Source organism: Nannospalax galili, unplaced genomic scaffold (assembly GCF_000622305.1).
Source record: "Nannospalax galili isolate Female #2095 unplaced genomic scaffold, S.galili_v1.0 scaffold117, whole genome shotgun sequence".
NCBI lineage: Eukaryota > Metazoa > Chordata > Mammalia > Rodentia > Spalacidae > Nannospalax > Nannospalax galili.
In genome coordinates this window covers 933,594-956,739 of record NW_008341422.1, presented here as the reverse complement: position 1 = coordinate 956,739, position 23,146 = coordinate 933,594, and the positions used below count along the sequence as shown (strand labels likewise).

At 44.7% G+C, this 23,146-nt stretch overlaps 1 protein-coding gene across 1 annotated transcript in view; it reads left to right on the top strand.

The window, feature by feature from the left end:
- Myo1e (myosin IE) overlaps nt 1-23,146 on the top strand; it is a 242,198-nt gene that overhangs the window by 211,468 nt on the left and 7,584 nt on the right. Inside the window, exons 23-26 of the mRNA XM_008836873.3 lie at nt 6,187-6,333; nt 7,596-7,753; nt 10,733-10,825; nt 15,857-16,058. Coding sequence (XP_008835095.1) covers nt 6,187-6,333; nt 7,596-7,753; nt 10,733-10,825; nt 15,857-16,058 — 600 coding nt within the window. The remainder of the gene's footprint in view (nt 1-6,186; nt 6,334-7,595; nt 7,754-10,732; nt 10,826-15,856; nt 16,059-23,146) is intronic.

Below are 23,146 nucleotides of genomic sequence, written 5' to 3'. Positions count from 1 at the left end.
CAGAGATTGGTTATCCCCATAAATAGTCTTGTCCTATTGCACTGGTGGGCATATCTTGCCTGGTAAGTTGGTATTATGGCATTGAAGAGTCCAGCTAGGTAAGACCATTGATGTCTTTTCTTCCTGCATAACCTGCATAGCACCTTCCAGCACCATGGAAGCTAACCAGCAGAGAGACTTTCTTGGTCAGCTCAAGACTGATTTCTTTATGTCTTGCAACCAAAGTGTGTGGTATCTTCAGCATTAAGGGCTTACCATCTAGTTATGGCAATTGTTTGTGTCCTTTTGGGTGCCTCTGTGGACTCTTTGACCAATAACTCATAGGGAGGTATCCAGTGCCTTGCACTGAGATTTTCATTTAATCACCATGTCTTCTGGGAGTAGAATTGTTCACCCTACAGGGCAGGCATCTGTTTCTGAGGGATTCTTCTAGAGCTGCTCCTTACCCAAGTACTGACCTGGACTTGCTCTTCTTTGAAGAACTAGACCTGGCTATTACTGTGAATGATGTTGTGACTTATATTTGGGGCTTTCTCTGACAAGACTTCTAATGTTCCTTCTCTTCTGAAGGGTGAGCACCCAAAGCTCTAGAGTGACCCTGTCTGGTTAATAGACTTTGTTATGAAAAAGCAATCTGTAAGAGGGTGCCTTAGACAGAGGCTCTGCCTCCCTGGTTGTCACATTCTTGACTAGAACGTTGAATTTTAGAACAGCCCTTGGGGACTGGGGATGGTAGCTCAGTTGGTAGACTGTTTGCCTAGCATGCATCAACCCTGAGTTTGATCCCCAGCATTGCATAAGCAGGGCTTGGTATTTCATAAACGATGCTTGTAATTCCAGCCAGCACTCAGTTGTTGGAAACAGGAAGATCAGAAGTTCAAGGTCATTCTCAGTTACATAGTGAATTCAAGGCCAGCCTGAGCTACATAAGACCCTATCCCAAAAAACCTGGGGTGGGTGGGTAGGCTAAGGGGATAGTCCAGTCAATTAAAGTGCTTCCTGAGCAAACAAGAGGCCCTGAGTTTGATCCTCAACACCCACAGAAAAACTGGACACAATGACATACACCTAGAATCCCACTGTTAGGGAGGTGGAGACAGGAGAATCCATGGAACTTTCTGGTCAGACAGTCTAACTGAATCAATGAGAGACCCTGCTCAAAAAAGTAAGGTGTAGAGTCTCTGAAGAAGTCACTGGACATAGGCCTCTAGCTTCTACACACACACACACACACACACACACACACACACACACACAAAATGTTACTGAAATCAAAGCTTGCTGCCTGTGGGCCCTGGAAACCAGGAGGCTGTCACCATTGTACCATTGTGCCATTGTCACACATACCTGTGAGCATCCCTGGGATTCAGAGTGAATGAGACCCACTTCCTGCCTGTCCTGGCTTCCTCCCCATATAAAAGAAGAAACAGACACTCAACTGAACTTGAGACCCACAGGTCACAGAAGCTTCCAGGATAGGAAGGAGGGGATGCAGACCTTTTAACTGATAGTCAAGATAAACTTATGTAAGCAGGACCCAAACATGCTGAGACCCAGCGCCCCCTTGTGGGAAAGCTCTAAATCTGGAGCCACTGATTTCGCTCCCGGGAGGAATTTGGGGGCAAGCTTTTTTTTTTTTTGGTCTTTTTGAGACAGGGTCTCCCTGTAGCCTCAGCTGTCCTGGAACTCACTATGTAGACCAGGCTGGCCTTGAACTCACAGAAATCCGCCTGCCTCTGCCTCCCGAGTGCTGGGTGGGCAAGCTTTTTAAAACTCATTCACCTCTTTATTTTCCAGTTGACTAAAAAAAATAGCATAAAGACTTCAGTAAAAGCAGGACTATATTTGGAAATTGCCTTTTAAGCTTAAAAAGTGAAAACCACTTTAGGACTTTACTGTTTTGTAACAAACACTTTTGTGATGATGAGCTGTTGGTAAAGAGAGTAAAAAGAATTTTCTAGTGTTGTCAGCAATATAGTAAGCCACTGAGATGGCGAATAATGAGCAAGTCAGAGCCAAACCAGAGGCTAATACAAGACCTGTCAGCACAGCAGCCCTCAAACATCTGTAAGGAATTGCAGCTTGTGCATATGAATAAGACAGGGGTGAGGTCCAAAGACAAGTCTGAATTTTTTTAAGAGTAAATAAATCTAAAAGCTTTGTTTCTAGGCCCAAGAGTCTGGGCTAAGCAGAGGGAAATGAGCTGGAACTCTCTGGCTTGGGTAAAGAAAGTTTGACTGAAGGGAGGGGCTTTTGAATATGATGGTTCAAGTCAAAGTGTCCAAAAACATCTCATTTCCAGATTCATGCTGATAATTGACCTTGAGATTAGGTCCTACTTGCTTTTATATGTATAACTTTTTAAAAGTCTAAGCACATTAAATCTCTCTGCTCACTTCATCCTGTTGAATAATGAATGATATTCCAGAAAGTACCATGCACATGTCCAGACATGTCAGTATTAGAGCAGCAATAAAGGCCCATTAAGGGAAAACTCCTGGTCAAAAGAATAGAATTCCTGGCCTGGGTAGAGACCTAACATTGCAGTTAGGTGGGTCAATCAACTGGCCAAAGATTGATCTCAGAAGGAAGACCATCCTTAAGCCATGCTAAAGAGATAGAATAATTATTCTTTATGAGATACTGTATCTAATGCAGTCCCTACAAGCCACTATGAGGTTTAGCTGGTTCTGCTCACTTTTCTGAGTCCTGATTCATTAAGGTGCAGCTTTTTCTTTTTTTTCTGGCCCCCCATCTCTTTCTTTCAGATACTGGCCAAAACCTAAGTTCGCCTTTTCTGTTACTTACATGTTTCTGTCCTTCTTGCCCCTCCCTGCCACATGACTGCCTGCTGCCATGCAGTAAACCTCTGTGGTAGACATCCATGTGGGTAATGTTAGGGTTTAGATTCACAGCAGCCCCCCTCCCCAACAGGGCCTCATGGGTTTCGGCACCATCTGATAGATGAAGTAGCGAGATGAATCCAGCTAATCAGGAGAAAGCAGTTTATTAGCAAAGGAAGCCTCACAAGGGACAGAGTCCCTTCTGGGTAGGGAAAATGTCAGCCCATGAGTTGTGAGCTGGGGCTTTTATGGGGAGATTTTAGGAAGTGCAGAAGGTAGGAAGATATTTTCTTTAAAGATGGGGGGAACAGGGGGGGGCTGTTAAAATCCGCCCCCTTTTGAGATCAAAGGGAAAGCCTGCTGTGCTGGCCAAATGGTACAGAAAAGTCTGCTTCTCTTGACTTCAAAAACCAGGGTGCTTATCAACTTGGTTCCTCAGGGGATTGAGAAACCCATGAGGCCCTGTTGGGGAGGGGGACTGCTGTGGATCTAAACCCTAACAGGTAACTCAAGTGACATGGATTTTTATTTCCTTCTCTCCTCCACTCTCCCGCTGGGTAGCTGTTTGAGAGTTGCAGCTTACCTACTACCCTAGGGTGTTTTTCTTTTAAACTCTAATAAAGTTTTCTTTGAGCTTCCATTTGAGTCCATTCTTAAATTGTTTATTAATGAGTCTAAGAACCGTAAAAGGGGACCCTGAATTCCCCACTACCATCTGGCAACCACAAAGGAATGAAATTCTGGTAACATCATCATGCTATGAACCAAGCATCTGAGGCCTAAAAGAGCTTCCTTGTGCATAGGCCGGAAGCTCATGGTTTCCTTGGCTTCTTTCCATGGCTGGAACACCCTACCTGAAGCAACAGGTCCTTCTGTGTCTGTGCTAGAATACTGGGTGGATTGGGAGGTTGGTTAGTTGGTGGATTGGATGGTTGGTTGATTGATTGCTTGGGTGGTATGAGTTTTTGAGACAGGGTCTTATTACCAGAGTCGTTAGAATCAGAACCTGAGCCCTGGCAATCTTAACAGATGAGGTTCAACCAGTCCTTAATAGGCTAATTAAACAAGTACTAGTGAATATCAGACAAAAGAGATATATTCAATGTGGCCACATTGTGAAAAGGAACAATAGAGTCCAGTGACACCCAGCAAGTCCTTATTCAGGGTCCTAACATAAATAGAGTGCAAGAGGTGTGCACAGCTAAGTAGTCCTGGCCGGCGTTAGTCCCACTGTGTCCGGCTTCCAGTCTCTCCTGACAAATTGTCAAAATTATGTGAAATCTCTGTCTGAGAGACAAGCCTCCCTGGAGCCCCAGACTTTTCCTTCACCCAGCATGAGATTTCTGTGGAAATTCCAGTTTCCTGAGGTTCATTGTCTCAACAGTCTGGTAGGAAAGAAAGGACACAAGGGTGCCTTTAGACTACCTTCTCTTTTGCCAGGATGGTTACAGTCTCACTATCGGACCCTAGCTGGCCTGGAACTTGCTTTGTAAACCAGGCTGGTCTCTAACTCATGAGTGATCCTCCTGCCTCTGCTTCCGGAGTGCTGGGATTGCAGGCATGTACCACCATGCCCAGCAGATACTGAGCTTTTATTATATTAAGTTCAAATGACTTGGGAAGGCTTTTACTTGAGTGCTTTTTGAGGTTTAAATAGCTGTCACTGAAGTGATGATGACAAATCCAGAGTTTTCTCCTGCCCAGAAATGATAGGAGCTTTGTGACCACTCACTCTGAGGCACATTATCCTTAACTTTTTGGAAAAAATTCCAGTTCCTGGCCTGGGAAACATTTGTGAACAGGGAGGTACAGTGAAAATGATGAGTACCACACCCATTTTCTTTTGCTGTAATGAATAACCAGAGATTTCCCAGGGTTCCTTGCAGCCAGGTAAAAACATATGGCGTAGTTCTGGCTAATAAAGTTAGCTGCGCAACTTCCTGGTCATGCCTTTGTTTTTTGAGCGTTTTGCATGCACCAAGTGTGTACAGTGCTCATGGTGGCTGGAAGAGGATGTCAGATACCCTGGACTTGGAGCTACATATACTTGTAAGCTGCCATATAGGTACTAGGAACCAAACCCAGATCCTCTGCAAGAGCTCTTTAACTGCTAAGCCATACCTCCAGCCCCTACCTTTTTATTTAAAGGTTATTTTTACGTGTATGTGTGTTTGTCTGTGTGAGCTATAGTTGTGGGAGAGTGTTATTTGGAGAAATTTCTAAATTTGTGTCTTGAGATTCTGTGAGCTTGTAATTAAAGATACTTGTAAATTTGTATCTTTTGGCAAAGATGCTAATAGCTAGGGAATAATAATTCCCCATTATAAATGTGTGGCTGCTTTTGGTGGGAAGTTAGACCACTTTGCTCTGGCTGTATTCTTGATTTTGAAACCATGTGGAAGAAATATTTTGCTTATGCCATTGGTGAGCTATCAATTTTTTTTTATTTAATAAGCACATGATTAGAAGAAGCATTTCATTACAGCTTTAAAATATTCAGTAACAATTTCCAGAGCAAGGATACATCTCTTTCAAAAGTGGCTGTAAATTTTTAGGTTCACAATTGAATTAATACAGTTATACAATATTGAACTCAGTATAAACCCTACGAAAGGTGCTGGCACCAGCCAATTTTTTTTTTTTTTTATGTGTAGGAGTATATTGCCTGCATGTATATGAGTGCACCCGTGTCGTGCAATGCCACGGAGATCAGAAGAGGCTTCGGATTCCCCTGGAACTAGAGTTAAGGACGGTTCATAGCCAACATGTGGGTGCTGGGAATCGAACCCAGGTCCTCTGCAAGAGCAGTCAGTGCTCTCAACCACTGAGCCATCTCTCCAGCCCCAAGCCAGCCAAAATTTTTTGAAAATAGATTTCATTAACTTTATTAAGTAATTCATTACTGTGTGTTTTGTTTTAAATATTTTCATTATTACATTTTATTTATTCTGTGTATGTGTGTGTGTGTGTGCATGTGTGCCCATGCACGCACACATATGCCATGGCATGCATGTGGAGTTCAGAGGAAAACTTAGGTGGGTCAGTTCTCTTCTATGGATCCCAGAGATCAAATTCAGGTCATCAGCTTGACAGCAAGACCTTTTACCTGCTGAGCCCTTGTTTTAAATATTATGAGAGGAAGAGAGAAAGACAAAAAGAAGAGGGTGGAAAGGAGAGGATATTATATGATAATATAGGACTTTTAATGAGAAAAAATAAACATAATAAGGGATGTATCTCAGTGGTGTTTGCTGCAGGTTTAGCATGCACATCCTTTTCCCCAGTTGGTGACATTGGGATAGCGGAAGTGTGGCTCGAGTTAACTTCCTGTACTCTCTCACAGCACCATGCAGGATGACATCTTCATTCTCCATGAGCAAGAGTATGACAGTTTGCTTGAATCTGTCTTCAAAACAGAATTCTTAAGCCTCTTAGCAAAGCGTTATGAGGAAAAAACTCAGAAGCAACTACCTCTGAAATTCAGCAATACGTGAGTTGGGGTCTGGAGCCCAGGCTGAGAGGTGGGGAGGCCTGTAGGGTGGGCTGTGTGGTCTGACTGGCCCCCATAGCTGCAGCAGGCCCTACTCTGGGTGCCTCAGTTTCTCCAGCAGAACTATAGCACCTGCTGAAGGCAATCTGGATGGTCATAGACTTTGCTATGTCATGTTTGCATTTCTGTGAAATAATGACATCATCAAAAGGTACATTTTTATCATTCACACAAAGATCACTTAATAAGACAGGGAAAGGTAAGTGTTAGTAGAGTCAGGCTGGAAGCAGGAAACAGTAACTAAGATACGGTTTTCAGCTCCCCTAATTCTTGGTAAGAAAATCTGCTGGTGGGCATCTGGGCATTGGGGCTATGGGTGACCAGTATCTTGTGTCTTGCCTTACCCTCATATGTTTAAACAATTTTGTAGTGGGCCAGACATCGCATACTGCCAAGCAGGGAAGTCAAGGTAGGAACTTGAAGCAGCTAGTCAGTTGCGTAGTCAAGAGTAGAGAGAAATGAATTCATTCATGCCTACTCATGTTCAGCATCCTCTCTACACATACACAGGACCCCCTTTAGGGAATGGTGTCATCCACAATGGGCAGGTCTTCCCACATTAGTTAACCTTAGTAATCAAGACAGTCCCCCACAGGTATACCCACAGGCCAACCTAATCTAGACAGTCTCTTATTAGGACTCTTCTCAGTGACTCTAGATTATATCAAGTTGACAATTAAAACTAAGCATCACACTTTCCCTTCCATTTGGGTTTTGGTGGCTTGTGTTTGTCTTTTCCCCAACCTAGGTGAGCGATGGTGGTGGAAGAATAGAATGAAATAAACAATATCCAAGGTCTGTGCCAAGAAATTTTCCCCTATCTTGTGTCTGGTATCTTGGTCCTCCATCTAGAAGCACAATGATACAATGCAGTGGAAGTTGTCCCCTTCCTCCTTTCCCCCAGGCTGTGACCCCTGACCATCTGAGAATGACCTTGGAATGTCAGTGGGTACCTCACTCACCAACAGAGTTCTCACAGGTATAGGGCCCCAAATGGCTTTGCTTTCAACATGACAGTTACCTAGCAGCTGTGCCAGTCTGCTCAGCAGCACCCCCATCCCAGGAGTGGGTTTGATGGTTTGAGCTTGCCCCCATCCCATAATACCTTTTCCCAGCAGCAACTCTCCATGCTGGGATCTCCAAGAGCCGTTTTCTCACTAGCTCCTTCTGACTCCTAATTTCAACCAATGTGCTTATTGCAGCCTTGAACTGAAGTTAAAAAAGGAGAACTGGGGTCCCTGGAGTGCAGGGGGCTCCCGGCAGGTGCAGTTCCACCAAGGCATTGGCGACCTGGCTATCCTCAAGCCCAGTAACAAAGTGCTGCAGGTCAGCATTGGACCCGGGCTGCCCAAGAACTCCCGTAAGTGTCCTGTTGGCCCTGCCTCACCCTGGTGCCCTGCGGTGCCCTGCACCCAGCTCTTCCAACCAAATGCTGATGATACATGCTCAGATCTGGGACGAGGAGTCCACGCTTTAGTGCTGACTATGGTGGTTCTCAGCAGATGGGAACTGCAGACATCATGAACAAGTGTTTTTGAACACAGTACACCTGGAATTGCTTTATTTGTTGTCTTTAAAACAGTTTGTTAAGGCCAGGGAGATAGCTCAGTCAATAAAGGCAAGAACCTGAGTTCGAGGGCCAGCAAGATGACTCAGCTGGTAAAGACACTTGCTACCAACTCTTGACAGCTTGATTTTGATCCCTGGAACCCATATGATGGAAGGAGAGAATGGACTCCTGCAAGTTGTCCTCTGACCTCCACACATGTACACCTCACACATATACATGCATGCACAATAAATAAAAGTAAAATATAAGAAATTTTTTAAAGAAAGAGGAACCTGACTTTGATCACCAGAACCCATGAAAAACTGAGCATGGTGGTTTGAGTTTGTAATCCCAGTGCTGGGGAGACAGACAGGCAGATACCTGGAGCTCATTGACTAGCCTAGCCTAGCCTACTTGGCAAGTTCCAAGCAAGAGATCCTATCTCAAGGAAAAAATTAAAAAGGTGTGTGAGAGATGGGCATGGTGGCACATAGCCTTAATCCTAGTACTCAGGTGGCAGAGGCAGGTGGATCTCTGTGAGACTGAGACCAGCCCAGTCTGTGTAGTGAGTTCCAGGTCAGCTGGGGCTACAGGGAGACCCTGTCTCAAAAAAAAAAAGAAAGAAAAAAAGAACAAAAAAGGTGTGTGACACCGGAGGTTGTTTTCTGGTACACACACACACACACACACACACACACACACACACACACACACGCAGACGTTGTTGACTTCAAGTTTCCCTGACCTTTTTGAAGTGAAAACTTGTCAACGATACCATTATCTTCTCTTTCAATTTAAAAGAATCTGACCACACTTACCGACTCCCCATAGTAGGTTCTCACTGTTACTATAAACCAAATCTCAGCTGTCCACCTTCACTTCAGAGCACTTGGTTAGAAGACAAGCAACAGCCCCCCAACACACACACACACACACACACACACACACACACACGACCTCAAACCCCAGGCTGGTCTTTCACTGGTCTTTTCCTCTTCATAATTAATACTCATAAACTTGTATATATAATGCAAGGACAGAATAGTCATACTGCTCTGTATTCATAGGTATAATGATCTAGATATCTTTGTACAGTTTAGCCCATGTCTGTGGTCAGTGAGGAAATACCATGCACAAAGCATGCCTTTATCAAGTCCGTGTTCAAACGCATGAATGCATGGCATCTCTCTGACACAGAAACACAATGCAGACAAACACCATCATCTTTCTGTATGTGTGTGGCCACTTGGAAGATGTTGAGGTGTGTCTGTGGTTCATCTGCTCCTTGCAGAAAATGGTACATTTCAATAGAGTTTTTGAAGAGGCTTTTAAATAAAAGAATGAGAGTCATGTTGAAAATAAGGTAGGGGTCCAGAGAAAAAGAACAGTGGAAATATGTAGTTATCTCTAAGCCAGAACTGGCTAAGGAAGCAGACTTGAGATGAGGTAGGCAGACAGGAGCGGGCAGAGTCAACACCTGGCCTCCTTCAGCACGGCAGTCTTCTGCCCTCACCCAACCCCCTTCAGGTCCCTGTTGAGATGTTATTATTTCCCTCCCATCAGTTGCCTTTGTGGAGATCTTATCTGGGCCTCTTGACCCAGCCTTAAATCGGGCCCACAATGTTTTGCGTTAGCCTCAACTCGTTTTCTTAGAACTTCGTGTCTATCAAGGGTCTGCTACTATCCTTCACAGTCTCTGTGTTTAATTGAAAAACTGTAGAACACAAGTTCTTACATGAAAGACTCTTGACAGAACTGGGAAGATAGTTCAATCAGAAGACTTGAATTTGATCCACAGAGCCCACATAAAAATTGAAGGCATGGTGGTACACACTTATAACCCCAGCGCTGAAGAGACAGGAGGAGGATCCCTGGGGCACAGTGAATAGCTAGCCCTTTAGCCTACTTGATGAGCTCTAGGCTGTCTCAAAAAACAAGGTGGCTGGGCATGGTGGCACACACCATTAATCCCAGCACTCAGAAGTTTCAGGCCAGCCTCGTCTACATAGTGAGTGCCAGGCCAGCCAGTGCTACATAGTAAGACCCTGTCTCAAACCACCCCCCACAAAACCACAAGGTGGATGGCACCTAAGGAACAACAACCAAGGTTGTCCTATGGCCTACAACACACACACACACACACACACACACACACACACGCATGTGCACCTGTGCATGCACACACACAGACTCTTAACAGACATGCAGTTAGAGCTGTGACTTACTGCATGCTGGGGATAATACTGTGTGACTCTCATATGTTGAGCCTCTGTGTGGCATTTAGAGCATGACTAAAAATGCTGAGGCATTCTCTCTGTCTCTTCCAAACACCTACAAAATAGGAACACCTTTACAAGAAGGTCAGTCTCTCCAAAAAGCCACTGACAGGAGCATTTCAAAATTGTACCTCTGAGCTAGGTGTGGTGGCACATGCCTTTAGTCCCAGCACTTGGGAGGCAGAGGTGGGCAGATCTCGGTGAGTTCAAGGCCAGCCTGGTCTACAAAGTGAATTCCAGGCAGCTGGGACTACAGAGAGACCCTGTCTCAAAAAGACCGAAAAAAAAAAAAAAAAAAAAACTGTACCTCTGAACGCTTATCTTCAGCCCTTCTCTTCCAACAGCTCCCAACACAGGGCCTCTAACCCATAGCCCTTCTCCACAGCATCCAGCTCCTGCCAATTTAGCTGACCTGTATGCCAAATTTTCAAATGTTTTCTGTAAGCCAAGAACCATCTAGAATAAAAGTGGGCAGTAGCACTAATAATAGCCGTGACTTGCTTGATTATTTCAGGTCCTACCAGAAGGAATACCGTCCAAAGCAGAGGGTATTCTGGCAGAACTCAGAATGCCAATTACCCAATGAGAGCCGCCCCTGCACCACCAGGTAAGCCAAGTGTACGCCATAGACCAAGACCTCTAAGTTTGGACCTGTAACTTTTTTTTTTTTTTAAGATTGATTTTTTTTTAATTTATTTATTTTTACACTCACTTCCCAGATGGCACCCTCCGATAGCCTCCCTCCCCCACTAGAGCCCTTATACTCTGATATCCCTGCTACTGTCTGCTGTGTTGGCGGCACCCGCAGCCATTCCCCACTACTTGCCCTTCTGGTGAATCTAGTCAGCCTATCTAGAGGTCTTTGTTTTAGGAGGATCTGCTGTTCCTTATCTAGCGGTAATCAGTTGTCAATATTCCTTTAAGATTGAGGTCTGCTGTTCAATTTCTCAGTTCTATGCTGGGTTACTATCTGGCAGTCCCTTTGGCCACCCTGGCCAATAACTCAAAAGAAGGTATCACCTGTCTGGCATTGCTGCTTGTTATGTAGCCTTTAGCTATACATATGGACTCTTATGAAATTATATTGGTCCCTTTAATCTTTGGTTATACTTTCCTTTTGGGTGTTTAAGGCTATACAGTCTATAATGAGGAGGGTCAACACAGAGCAATCATTTCCTCCACGTTTCCAAGCAAAGCCAACCGTTGTTGAGCAGGACCTTTGACTTATCTTCACATAGGTAGAAGTGATAAAAGAAAGGAGCCAGGGGCTCCTCCCAAGCCCATGTGACCCCTGAGGAACAGATCCTCAAACAACCTTAAGAGTAAAAATAAATTGGTTTATTTTTTGGTCTTTTTGAGACAGGGTCTCCCTGTAGCCCCAGCTGTCCTGGAACTCACTATGTAGACCAAGCTGGCCTTGAACTCACAGAGATCCGCCTGCCTCTGCCTCTGCCTCCCAAGTGCTGGGATTAAAGGCATGTGCCACCACACCTGGCTTGGACCTGTAACTTATAAAGTGTGTTTGGAAAGTGAGAGTGATGTCTCAGTACGACTTGAGTCCAATCTCCAGCCCCCATGTAAAAGGCTAGGCTTGATGGCATGTGATTGTAATTCCAGTCCTGGCGAGGTGGAGACAAGCAGATCCTGTGACTTACTGACCAACCAGCCTAGCTTAATTGCTGAGCCTTAGCTGCTAGTGAGAGACCCAGTCTCATTGGCCTCTACATGCACATATACATGCCCACATGTATACACACACACACACACACACACACACACGAATGAATGAATGAATGAATGAATGAGTGTGTGTTTGGGATGAAACTCATCAGCAAAAGAATACACACAGATCCACCAGTCACAGGCAATTTTAATACTACATGCAAGCTTTTCAATACAGCAGAGCTCCTCATGGCCCCAAATACAGGAAAACGGAGTCAGCGAGCCCACACAGCATCAGAGAGACAGTCTGGGTTTCATAACTAGCTCTGTCACTTTCTTAGGAAAGGCTTCCTAGGACAGAGCAAGAGAGACAAGGAGTTCATGTCTACCACAGTCAGGATGCTGGCAGCTTTAAGATGCAGGATGTTGCCTTGATGGGCCCGAGAGTTTGCTGGGTATCACCTTAGCAGTGCCAGGATAGAACCATGTACCATTGCAGTGTTTTTGGTTGAACTTTTTAAAAGATTTTTTAATTTTTTAAATTATGTGTATCTATGTATGTGTATGTGCACGTAAGTGCTGGTACCCATGGAGGTCAAAGGAATTGAATCACCTGAGCTGCCCAGGGCTACCCAATGTTGGGTGCTGGGAACTGAACTTAGGTCCCCTGAAAGAGCAGTATGTGCTCTTAACCGCTGAACTATCTCTCCAACCCCCACATTGATGTTTTGCAATTAGTTGCCCAGTGAATGAGTAGAAAAACATCTATTCTTAGTGAAGAGATGCAGGAGTCATCACAAAAGAAAATAACATCTGGGAGAATTACAAACTAGTTACAAAAGCTTTTTTGGCCCTTGTTTCATTTTTTCATATTTTTTTTATACAGGGTCTTGTGTAGCCCAAACTGTCCTCAAACTTGTGCAGCCTTGAACTTCTGATCTTCCTCCTGCCTCTACCTTCAAGCGGCTAGAATTGCAGATGCAAGCTACCATAAACACCCAGTTAAGGGGTACTGAGGTTCGAACCCAGGGCTTTGTCATGTTGGGCAAGCACTCTACCCATTGAGCTACCTCTCCAGTCCATACTTTTCAGTTTTTCATAAAAATATGACTTGTAGATCAGTAAGCTTTAACTACGAATAAATTCAGAATTCTTGACTGTACAAATATGCTTGCTATTTAAAAGATCACTTTTAAATTTCACAAAATATTTCTCCATCACTCACAAAGTTGAGTTCATACGACTGCTCCCAGAATGTTGGATAGTAATCACTTTAGGATAGGACTGAGCAGGTCATTTGGGGGCCACATTTGAGCCAGATCATACCAGACAAGAGAATCCCATTTGCCCCAGTGTCCAGGTTAACCAGTGTGGAGCAATTCTTTAGTCTCCTGTTCCAGAACCTCACACTTGTAGTCTAACCATTGGCACTGCTCAGCAGTGAGAAATGAGTTCTCCTTTCTTTGGGAGTTTCTGTCCTGCCTTAGCCTGGCTTTCTCCCCTCTCGTCCCCTCTTCTTTTATCCCTGAAGAGCATCAGCTCAAAGGGACCCAAGAGAAGGAGAGCACCTATTGTGTTATTATTTAGTGCTGGCCTCGGTAGAACATTCCATCTTCGACCACCTGGATGTTCCTTTGCCTCAGCTCTGGCCAAAGTGATCAGCCCTCGGTGCATCTGACCTAGAACATGTCTCCCACCTCTAAGTGATAGCTTCTTCATCAGTCAAATGAGAAACTGACCTGAGCCCAGTAGAGCAACACTTCTCAAATGTTCTTCAAAAGGGATGGGCCAGAACCTTTAATTCTTTATTTCTGTGTATATGCATGTGCATGTCTGTGTATGTGTTCTTGTGGATGTGGGTACATGTAGGGTGTGGGTTGCGTGCACAAGTATGCACATATATGTGGAGGCCAGAGGTCAACCTCAGGTGTCATTCCTCAGGGGCCATCCACCTTGGTTTTTGTGGTTGTTGGTGTTATTGTTTGGTTTGGTTTTTGGTTTATTTTATTTTATTTATGATTATTTTTTGTCTTTCTTGTCTTTCTTAAGACAGAGTCTTCTGCAGCCCCAGTTGGCCTAGAACTTAATCTCAGAGATTTGCCTGCCTCTGCCTCCCAAGTGCTGGGATTAAAAGTATGCACCACCATGCCTGGCACTTGTTTTAATTTTTATTTTATGTATATGCATGTTTTGCTTGCATGGAAATGCACCGTATACATGCAGTGCCCACAGAGGCCAGAGGAGGATGTCATATCCCCTGGAACAGGAGTTACAGACAGTTCTGAGCCTCCATGCCGGTGCTGGGAACTGATCTAGGTCCTCAGCAAGGGCAGCCAGTGCTCTTAACTGCTGAGCCAGCTCTCCAGCCCCCTACTGTGTTTTTTGATAAAAGGTTTTCACTGGGACTTGAGGCTTGCCTAGTAGGCTCATTGGCTGCCTAGCCAGCCCCAGGTATCCATCTTCCTGTCTTCAGTCTCCCACATGCTGGGATTCCAAGTGTATGCTACCACCTCTGGCTTTTTATGTGAGTGCTGGTGATCAAACTCACATTCCCAGCTTACAAGGCAAGCACTTTACCAATAGAGCTATTCTCCCCAACCCCCAATTCCTTAGGTTTTTAAAACAATCTTCAGTTTATCACAAACCATACTTTTGTAAAATGTAATAAAAATGAATTCGTAGAACAATGAAAATTTAAAAGCATATAAAATATAAGCCCAAAATTTTTATTATTAATTTCAACATTCATCCACACTGAACTTAGTGTAGATGCTTATCCCCTAAGAAGCACCCCAGTCTGGCTTGCTCCTTTCTATTTTCTGACACCCTTGGTACCAAGTGGGGCCTCCCTGTCCTGCCCATCCCCTGATGCTGTCCTTCAAAATCTCACTAATCGGGTCAGATGAGGAAAAAGTCTGTTCCGGCCCAGGGCCTGTGGGAGGATATGGCAAGGGAGATGACTGGATGGAAAACCATACTCTTAAAAGCTGTACCCTAGAACACTGTCATTCAGAATAGGAATTTGCCCTGTAGTTACAAGGGAGGGAAAAGCCCACTTGTGCATTGAGAAGGATGTCTAGATGGCAGGGAAATGTGTCAGAGCTGGAAGTGAGCAGGTAGATTCCAGACCAGGCTCCTTGTTGTTTGTGAAGAAACCCACCATCTGAAAGAGATCAGATACCTTGCTCACAATCACTGGGGTGCTCAGAACGAGAGCCAGACTGAACCCCTGAGGCCTGGTTGTACCCTTGCTGCTCAAAGAATGTTGCCTTCCTCCACTCTGCCTGGTGTGTCAGTAGGAAGGGAGGAAGGTCTGCTTCCTGTGAGGCAGGAAATGACGAGACCCCAGCCCCATCATCCATGACTCACTGGCTAATGCAACTTTTGAGATCTTGACTAGAACTCACTGTTCAGTGCACAGAACTTGCCCCCAGCTGCACTAATTCAGCTGGATGGCTGCATTTCCCTCACCTTGGGTAGTATTTCCTTCCTCCTCATACAGTCACCCCCTGCCAAAGATGCCCAAGACTGACTGCTTGAAAAGGGATGTCCAACTATTTAATGGGCTTCCCTCCAGAGTCATGGCCTCACAGACCCAAAACTGCCTGCCAGCAAGCTACATGCTTACCATTCTTCTACTGTGGGCTTTGAAACCGCAGTGTCTGGGAATTCTATTGCCACTTTTAACAAGCTTGTCCTGGGGCACTTCCTTGACAGGTGACAATGTATTGTTGACACTATCATGTTGTGTTCCCCAAATACAATCTGATTTGTCAGTTACACCTCAGTAAAGTTGGAAGGGAAATAAAGGATCTGCTTTGATACACTATGTCAGTGATAGTGCCTTCAGTTTTTTCAGATGGGGAAACTGAGGACCAGAGGAGTTAAATTGGTTGCCTTGGGCTACTAGGTAGAGACACAGAGAATCTTTTGATAAAGCATCAGAATTGACACTTTTCTTCTCTTTCTTGTCTAGGATATCATCAGAATGGAGTCATCAGAAACCAGTTTGTGCCACCTCCCCACACTCCTGGAAACCAGAGGTCTAATCAGAAAAGCCTGTATACCTCCATGGCTCGCCCACCCTTGCCACGGCAACAGTCCACAGGCTCAGACCGATTGTCACAGACGCCAGAGAGCCTGGATTTCCTCAAGGTCCCGGACCAGGGTGCTGCAGGGTGAGACCATGTCCTGTGGTTGAAGCTGGAGAGCTCTGTCTCCCTCAGTCACACAGAGGGTTCAGGGACTTTATAGACTGTCGGTGTGGGGTTCGATTTCTTTCTTTAGGGGGAGGGTGTTGAGACAGAGTCTTCCTGTAGCCCCACCTAGCCTGGAACTCAATATGTAGACCAGGCTGGCCTCAGTCTCACAGAGATCCCCTTGCCTCTGCCTCCTGAGTGCTGGGATTAAAAGCATGTACCCAGCTTGATGTGGAATTTTAAATTTCAAGTTTTGCACCCAAGTACTGTAATCCAGGACCCACAGTTGTGGGGCCTACTTAACAGCAACATAAACCATTTCATCCTTCAGATAGGGGCTTACCTTGGAAACATCAGAAGTCTGGTCCCCCTCACCCCTGAGAATCTACTACTCAGTGACCATTTTTTCCTTGTTGAGGAATAAGGATATAGTTGTTTCTTTGTTTTGTTATTAGTGTCTGTGCCTACAATTGCATAAATGCAACCGTTTGTAGTCTTAGCAATATTAAGAATAACATCTCAGGGACTGGAAAGATGACTCAGTGGTAAAGAGCACTGGCTACTCTTGCAGAGGATCTTGGTTTGGTTCCCAGCACCCACAAGGCAGCTAACAATTGCCCCTAACTCCAGTTCCAGAGGATCTGATGTCCTCTTCTGGCCTCTGTAGGTACCTATACTTGTGTGGCACACATATATACAAATAGGCACACACATATACACATAAATAAAAAAAATTTCAAAAGCCAATAATATCTTTAAAAAAAAAAAACAGTGTCCTATGAGACACAGCTATTTAAGCATATTGATTTTTATGGCTTCACAATGAAAGCTCTTCCCTTCTAGTGAAAAAGAGGGCAGAAGGAGCCTGGCTTTTAAGCTGGGGAAGGGAAAAGTCTTGTGTTCAGAGAACTCCAGTGAGAGGAAGGACATAGGCTTGACCTGTGTGGTCACAGGTATAAGACTGAAGTCAAGGGCAAAACCAGTGAGGGAACTCTGCCAGGAGGTGCAGACTTTGGTACAGTAAAAGAAAAATATGCTTTAAATCAAGTCTACTTCTTATCCTCCCTCAGCTTCAGTTTTCTTGTGCACATTGATGTAATAGCATCATACTTGTAAGCATGTGGGGAGGAGAAATAATTTCCGTAAAATGCTTAGTGTGGTTCCTGCATGTAGAAGACAGTTCCATCACATTTGCTTGGCAATGATGATGATGATGGTGATGACGACATTGATGTTGATGGTGGTGATGGCGGTGGTAGTTGTGGTGATGATGGTGAGGGGATGATAGTGGTGGTAATGGTGGTGGTAGTGGTGATGGTGATGTTGGGGGGTTGATAGTGATGATAATGTTGATGGTGGTGGTGATGATGGGGGGGTGGTAGTGTTGATAATGATGCTGATGGTGATGATGGTGGGATGGTAAAGATGAACATGATAACAACCATTCTCGTGGTGGTTGACATAGTGACTTTTTAAAAAACATTTTATTATTTTATGTGCGTGAGTGTATTGCCTGCATGAGTGTAAGTGCACCCATGTCGTGTAGTGCCTACAGAGGTCAGAAGAGGATGCCAGATCCCTGGATCTGGAGTTATGGATGGTTATTAACTGTCATGTGAAAGGCGGGAACTGAACCTGGGTCCTCTGCAAGAGCAGCCAGTGCTCTTCACTGACAAGCCATCTCTCCAGTCCCTGATATAGTGACTTTTTAAAGTATTTATTTTGTGTGTATTCATATGTTCTGAGTGGGGAGGGAGACATGCAGAGGTGTACATGTGGAGGTCAGAGGACAACTTTTGGGAGTTGGTTCTCTCCTTTTACCACATGGGTTCCAAGAGTCGAACTCGGATCCTTAGGTTTGGAAGCAAGTGCCTTTACCCACTGAGCCATCTCACCAGCCCAACCTAGTGACCTTCAAGAAATCTTCCTGCTTTTCGTGACTCTCAGTCATGGTTAGTGGTTCTCTCTGTCCACTTCCTCGCCTCTTCCATCCCTCATGCCCATTTCCAGTTTTGTTTCTCTCCATTGTCTCTAGAACAGTGGAGATGTTTTAAATGAGGATCGGGAAACATGTAAAATAGACCCTTGCTGTCAGGGAAGCTAAGGTCCTTCCTCTTGGCGGGCCACCTTACATGCTCCTCCATACCCCATTGTCAGAGGTTTCTCCTGCCTTGGCCATTTCCTTCCGAAGACCATGAAGACCATATGAACTTCACCATGTCCTCTCCTGGAGCTCTTTTCTCCCTGGCAACTTGTAACTCATCCCTTTATTTGGGCTGCAGATGGGAAGGCATTTTAGTCTTTTTTATACATGTGGCTATCAATAGAATGGATGGAGACAGATAGAATGCATTGTATAGAGAACTGTATCCCACCAGTTCTGATGACTCAGATAAGTTGACTGGTTCAGTCTCCAGTGTTGGTTCTCAAACCCCAATGTTTACCAGAATCACCTGGAGGACTTGGCTAGACCATTTCTAGCATCTCTGCATTAGTACCTCTAGGTAGGGCTTAAAAGTTCATTCTCTCTCTATAATGTATGTGTGTACGTGCATGCATGTATGTGTGTGTATACACACACACACACACATATATATATAGTTATTTTGTGTGAGGTGGTGGGGTGCAAGTGAATGTGTGTGTGTGTGTGTGTGTGTGTGTGTGTGTGTGTGTGTGTGTACCACTATGCCCGGCTACATGTAACCTTTTTTTAATTAACATTTTTTATATTATTTATTTATTTGTATATATGTTTGGGGAGGGACTACATATGCCACAGTGTACCTGTGTGGATGTCAGAGGGCAACTTGCTGGAATTGGTTCTCTCCTTCCACCATGTGGGTCCTAGGGATCGAGCTCAGGTCCTCAGGCTTGACAGCAAGTGCTCATACCTGCTGAGTCATCTCACCAGCCCTCAATTATTGTCTTATTACCTCTATTACACGTATACACAAGGCACAGGAGTTTAATGAAGACACAGCTCACAGGCGTGAGCTGTCCCCGAGCAGACACACAGCTCTGTAGATGTTTGATGAACAAAATTACAAGACGGTAACAGATGAACTAGATTTCCCGCCTAGTCCTTCCAGCTGTGACCCTTGCACTGTCTGCACAAAGCCATGTCACCTCTTGTGAACTTTCTGAGCAGCTCCCAGGATTCCCTGGTGGGTGTGCCTAGTCTGTGCCAGGGAGAGCAGGGGATTAAGCTTTCAAATATCCCTGCTTTTGTTCTGCAAATGTGAAATTTATGTCTTGAAATTCCAAGAAAGAAAATAATGGCATTTTATTTCATTGGCTCTTAAAGATACACTCTGCTCCAAAAGTTGAAGCTATAAACATTACTGGAAACGTAGGAACTGATGCCAGGAATTCTTAAGATCCATGTCTGCCTGGACCAGGTTATGGCTGCTGCTCGCATAGACCGTGGGTTGAGAAATATTGCTATTGGACACTTGTTGGAAATTTTAAGCTTTTCAAAAATACGACTCCCTTAGGAGAGTCTTGACAAGAGATGCACAGGCGGCATTTAAAGTTTTCTGTCTGTTCCTCCTTCATGGTGAGGCTGAAAGCCCTGCCACTCAGTATCTGTCTTGCTTCTTTGATTGCCTGATTTCTCACTGGATCAATCCCTGCAGTATCTTTTAAGTTCCTGACATTGTCCTCCCATTAAATGGACTACAGGATTAAAAGGGGGAATGGGCATTTCTGATCTGGACTCAGTGTTTCCTCGCGGGACTGTAGGTAGATGATGCATGTTTCAAGGATGGGAAGGAGAGCTGCCCAGTACACCTGACAACTAATCAAGTGTTACTGGGTCAGGGTGAAGGTGGGAAGATTGAGCTCTTTCTGTGATTGCTGCAGTCTGCCCTCTTCCCACGAGATCAGATTTTCTGAAAGCTGTGCTAAAAAGAGTGTAAGACCTTGATTCCCTCTGCATAGGTCTCAGTCTATCGTGTGTACAAGCAATGTAAAATGAGGTGAAGAATCTCACTGATGGACCTGGAGAGATGGTTAAGAGCACTGGCTGCTCTTGCAGAAGACCCGGGTTCTGTTCCCAGCACCCACATAGCAGCTAACAGCCATCTGTGACTCCAGTTCCAGGGGATCTGATGCCCTCTTCTGACCTCTATGGGCAGTGTACATACACACAGTCAAAACACTCATACACATAAAATAAAAATTAAATACATTTTTTTTTAAAAAAAAAAAGGATTCCATTGAGGGGATGAGAGTGTTAGCCAGTGGTAGAGTGCTCACCTAGCATGTGCAAGGCCCTGGGCTCTATCCTTAGCACTGCAGAAAAAAAAACTAATAAAAAGGAAGGAGCCTTTTTTTGGAATGATAATTAATTTGGTAAAGCCTTCCTGCCCTCCCCAAAACCAACTGACCGAATGGAAGTCAAGTTGATAAAGATTTTCCAGAATAAACCTGAGGCGCTAATTATACCATTTGATGTTAGCCATAGTACATGATCCAAAAGAAATAATTGCTTATATGAAATGTGTCTGTAAAGAAAATGTACACTGAGGAGTGGGAGAGGGGAATGGACGCTAAAGCCCAGTATGTGGAGGCCCAGGGGAGAAAGACTGAGGTGGTCGGTTTCTGGATTGGTAAATTCAAGGTGAGCATTTGGCACTTTGATTTAAATAGGAATCCTCATGTTTATGGAAAAGGAACAAGTTTGGAATACCAAAATGCTCTCTACACTCCAACACTTTTTTTGGCAAAGAGAAGCTGTTAAATTTAGGTAATCACGAGGCTCCTGAAATGTCATGCCCAAGTTCTCTGCCACATTAGCAACTGAATTCTTACCCCCATGTGTTGTCAAAAATAAATGCTAAGAAAAAACTCAGCTCTTTGACCAAATTCCTGCTTCTTAACTCCTTAGGTTTTTTTGAGACATGGTCTCAATTTTTAACACAGGTTGGCCTAGAACTCACTGTGTACCTCAAGCTGGCCTCAAACTTGTAGTAATCCTCCTGCCTCAGCTTCCTAAGTGCTGGGATTATAGATGTGAGCTACCATGCCCATCTAAGTGCCTACTTCTTGAGGAATGTCTACATAGCAGGTCTAAGTGTGTCACAAGAAGGCTGGCTACAATTCTTGTAGCTACTAGATGGACTTAGTGTGCTTATTATCAGAGTTATGCATATGATAAGACAGTAAAATCATATTGACTGATGGGCAGTAGTCAAAGTGTTCCCTCCTTCCTGCCTCACAACCAGTCTGTAAGACAGCAGCACATGAATCTGGTATTAGGGCCTGACAGCAGTGAAGGGTGTGATAAGACTTAAACAGAACTGGAAGGGAGCAGCCTTAGTGAAGACCCAGTGTTCCTACATTGCCTACTTGGCTGACAGATGCTCCCAGCTGGCCCATATGCAAGTCTGCAACTCACAAAGCCATCTAAAAAGTTGGTGTTACTTGCCAAAACCAAACCAAGTAGGAAGCCAACAGAGTGAGGAGACTTGCAGCTTTGATTGTGTATAATTCCCTGCCTAGTCACCTAGCTGGGCCTAGGGAGCAATCCTGTGACTATTTCAGAGACGCTCATGCATCTGAACAGCATGGGTTTGGGTTGAGTGAAAATCCTGTTAACCTTCACAGCACCTTTCCAATCCACCATTATATGAACCTTTCCTGGCCTTACCAATCAGATACTGGGTACCCTATAAACTAGTGGCCACAATGTGGTCCTTGGAGGAATGGCATCAATCTTGTCTGGGAACTTAGTAGAAATGTAACTTTGGGGGCTGGGGAGATGCTCAGTCAGTAGAATGATTGCTACACAAGCATCAAGACCTGAACTCAGATGCCCAGCACTCACATAAAAAGCCGAATGTGGTGGCATGTGCTTGTGATCCCAGGGCTGGAGGTGAAGACAGGAGGATCTCTGAGGGGCTTGTTGGTCAGCTGGTCCAGTCAATCAGAGAGCTCCATGAGAGATGCTACCTTAAATAATAAAGTGGCGGGCTGGAGGGATGCTTAAAGGTTAAGAGGACTTGCTGTTCTTCCAGAGGCTCCAAATTTGTTTCCAAGCACTCATGATAGGTGGCTCACAACCACTTGTTCCTCCAGTAATGGGGGATCTGATACCCTCTGTAGGCACCCACACACATTGGCATGCACGCCCATGAAGGAGGCAGAGGCAGACGGATCTCTGTGAGTTCAAGGCGGGTCTGGCCTACATAGTTCCAGGTCAGCTGGGGCTACAGGGAGACCCTGTCTCAAAAAGACCAAAAATAAATAAATAAATTATGTATAGAGCATGGTGTCATATACCATTAATTCCAGCACTCAGGAGACAGAGGCAGGTGGATCTCTGTGAGAGTGAGGTCAATCTGGTTATATAGCAAGTTCCAGGCCAGCTTGGGCTACAGAGAGATCGTGTCTCAAAAAAACAAAACAAAACCAAAAAAGTCCTGACTGGAAAATTTGCCAATTTCTGTGGTAAGTACTCTCACTAAGGCCATTTCAAGCTACCAAAGTAATGACCACTGAACAGAGGGTTGGGAAAAGATGGGCAGTTAAACGCTGTCACACTGTTTCTACCATATGTCAATAACAAGTGTTCACAACCTCCAGGGCACAGCTAGAAGAAGAGTGATTTGGAAGGGACAGATCTTACATATTTATGTTCTTTGCTCATTTAATTTTAAGTTTTATGATTTAATTGTTAATAATGACCATGTTTAACAAAGTAGTTGACAAAATTCCTGGAAGTTGAAACCATCAGCTCTAGCAAGCTAGACTGAGCCACTCCTGCTCAGGGGCCCTTCTGCACTGAGTTGGCAGTCACTGGGATTGGACCTAAAAGAACTCACTAACCAAGTTTTGGTGATATTGAAAGCAGTTAGCTGCCTGTATTAATTACACAGGATCGCCACCTAGTGACACAACAGAGACTGTCTGGGTCTCGGAGGCTGTTGGGCCTTTCTAACCCAGCCTGGAAAATGACTTTTGGGGCTGACTGCTCTGTACTGGCTTCCAGATCCCCAGTTGATTGAATCCTAGGGACTTGTCACCTCCATTAACAGACCTGTTCTTCTAGTCATGTTACAGTACCA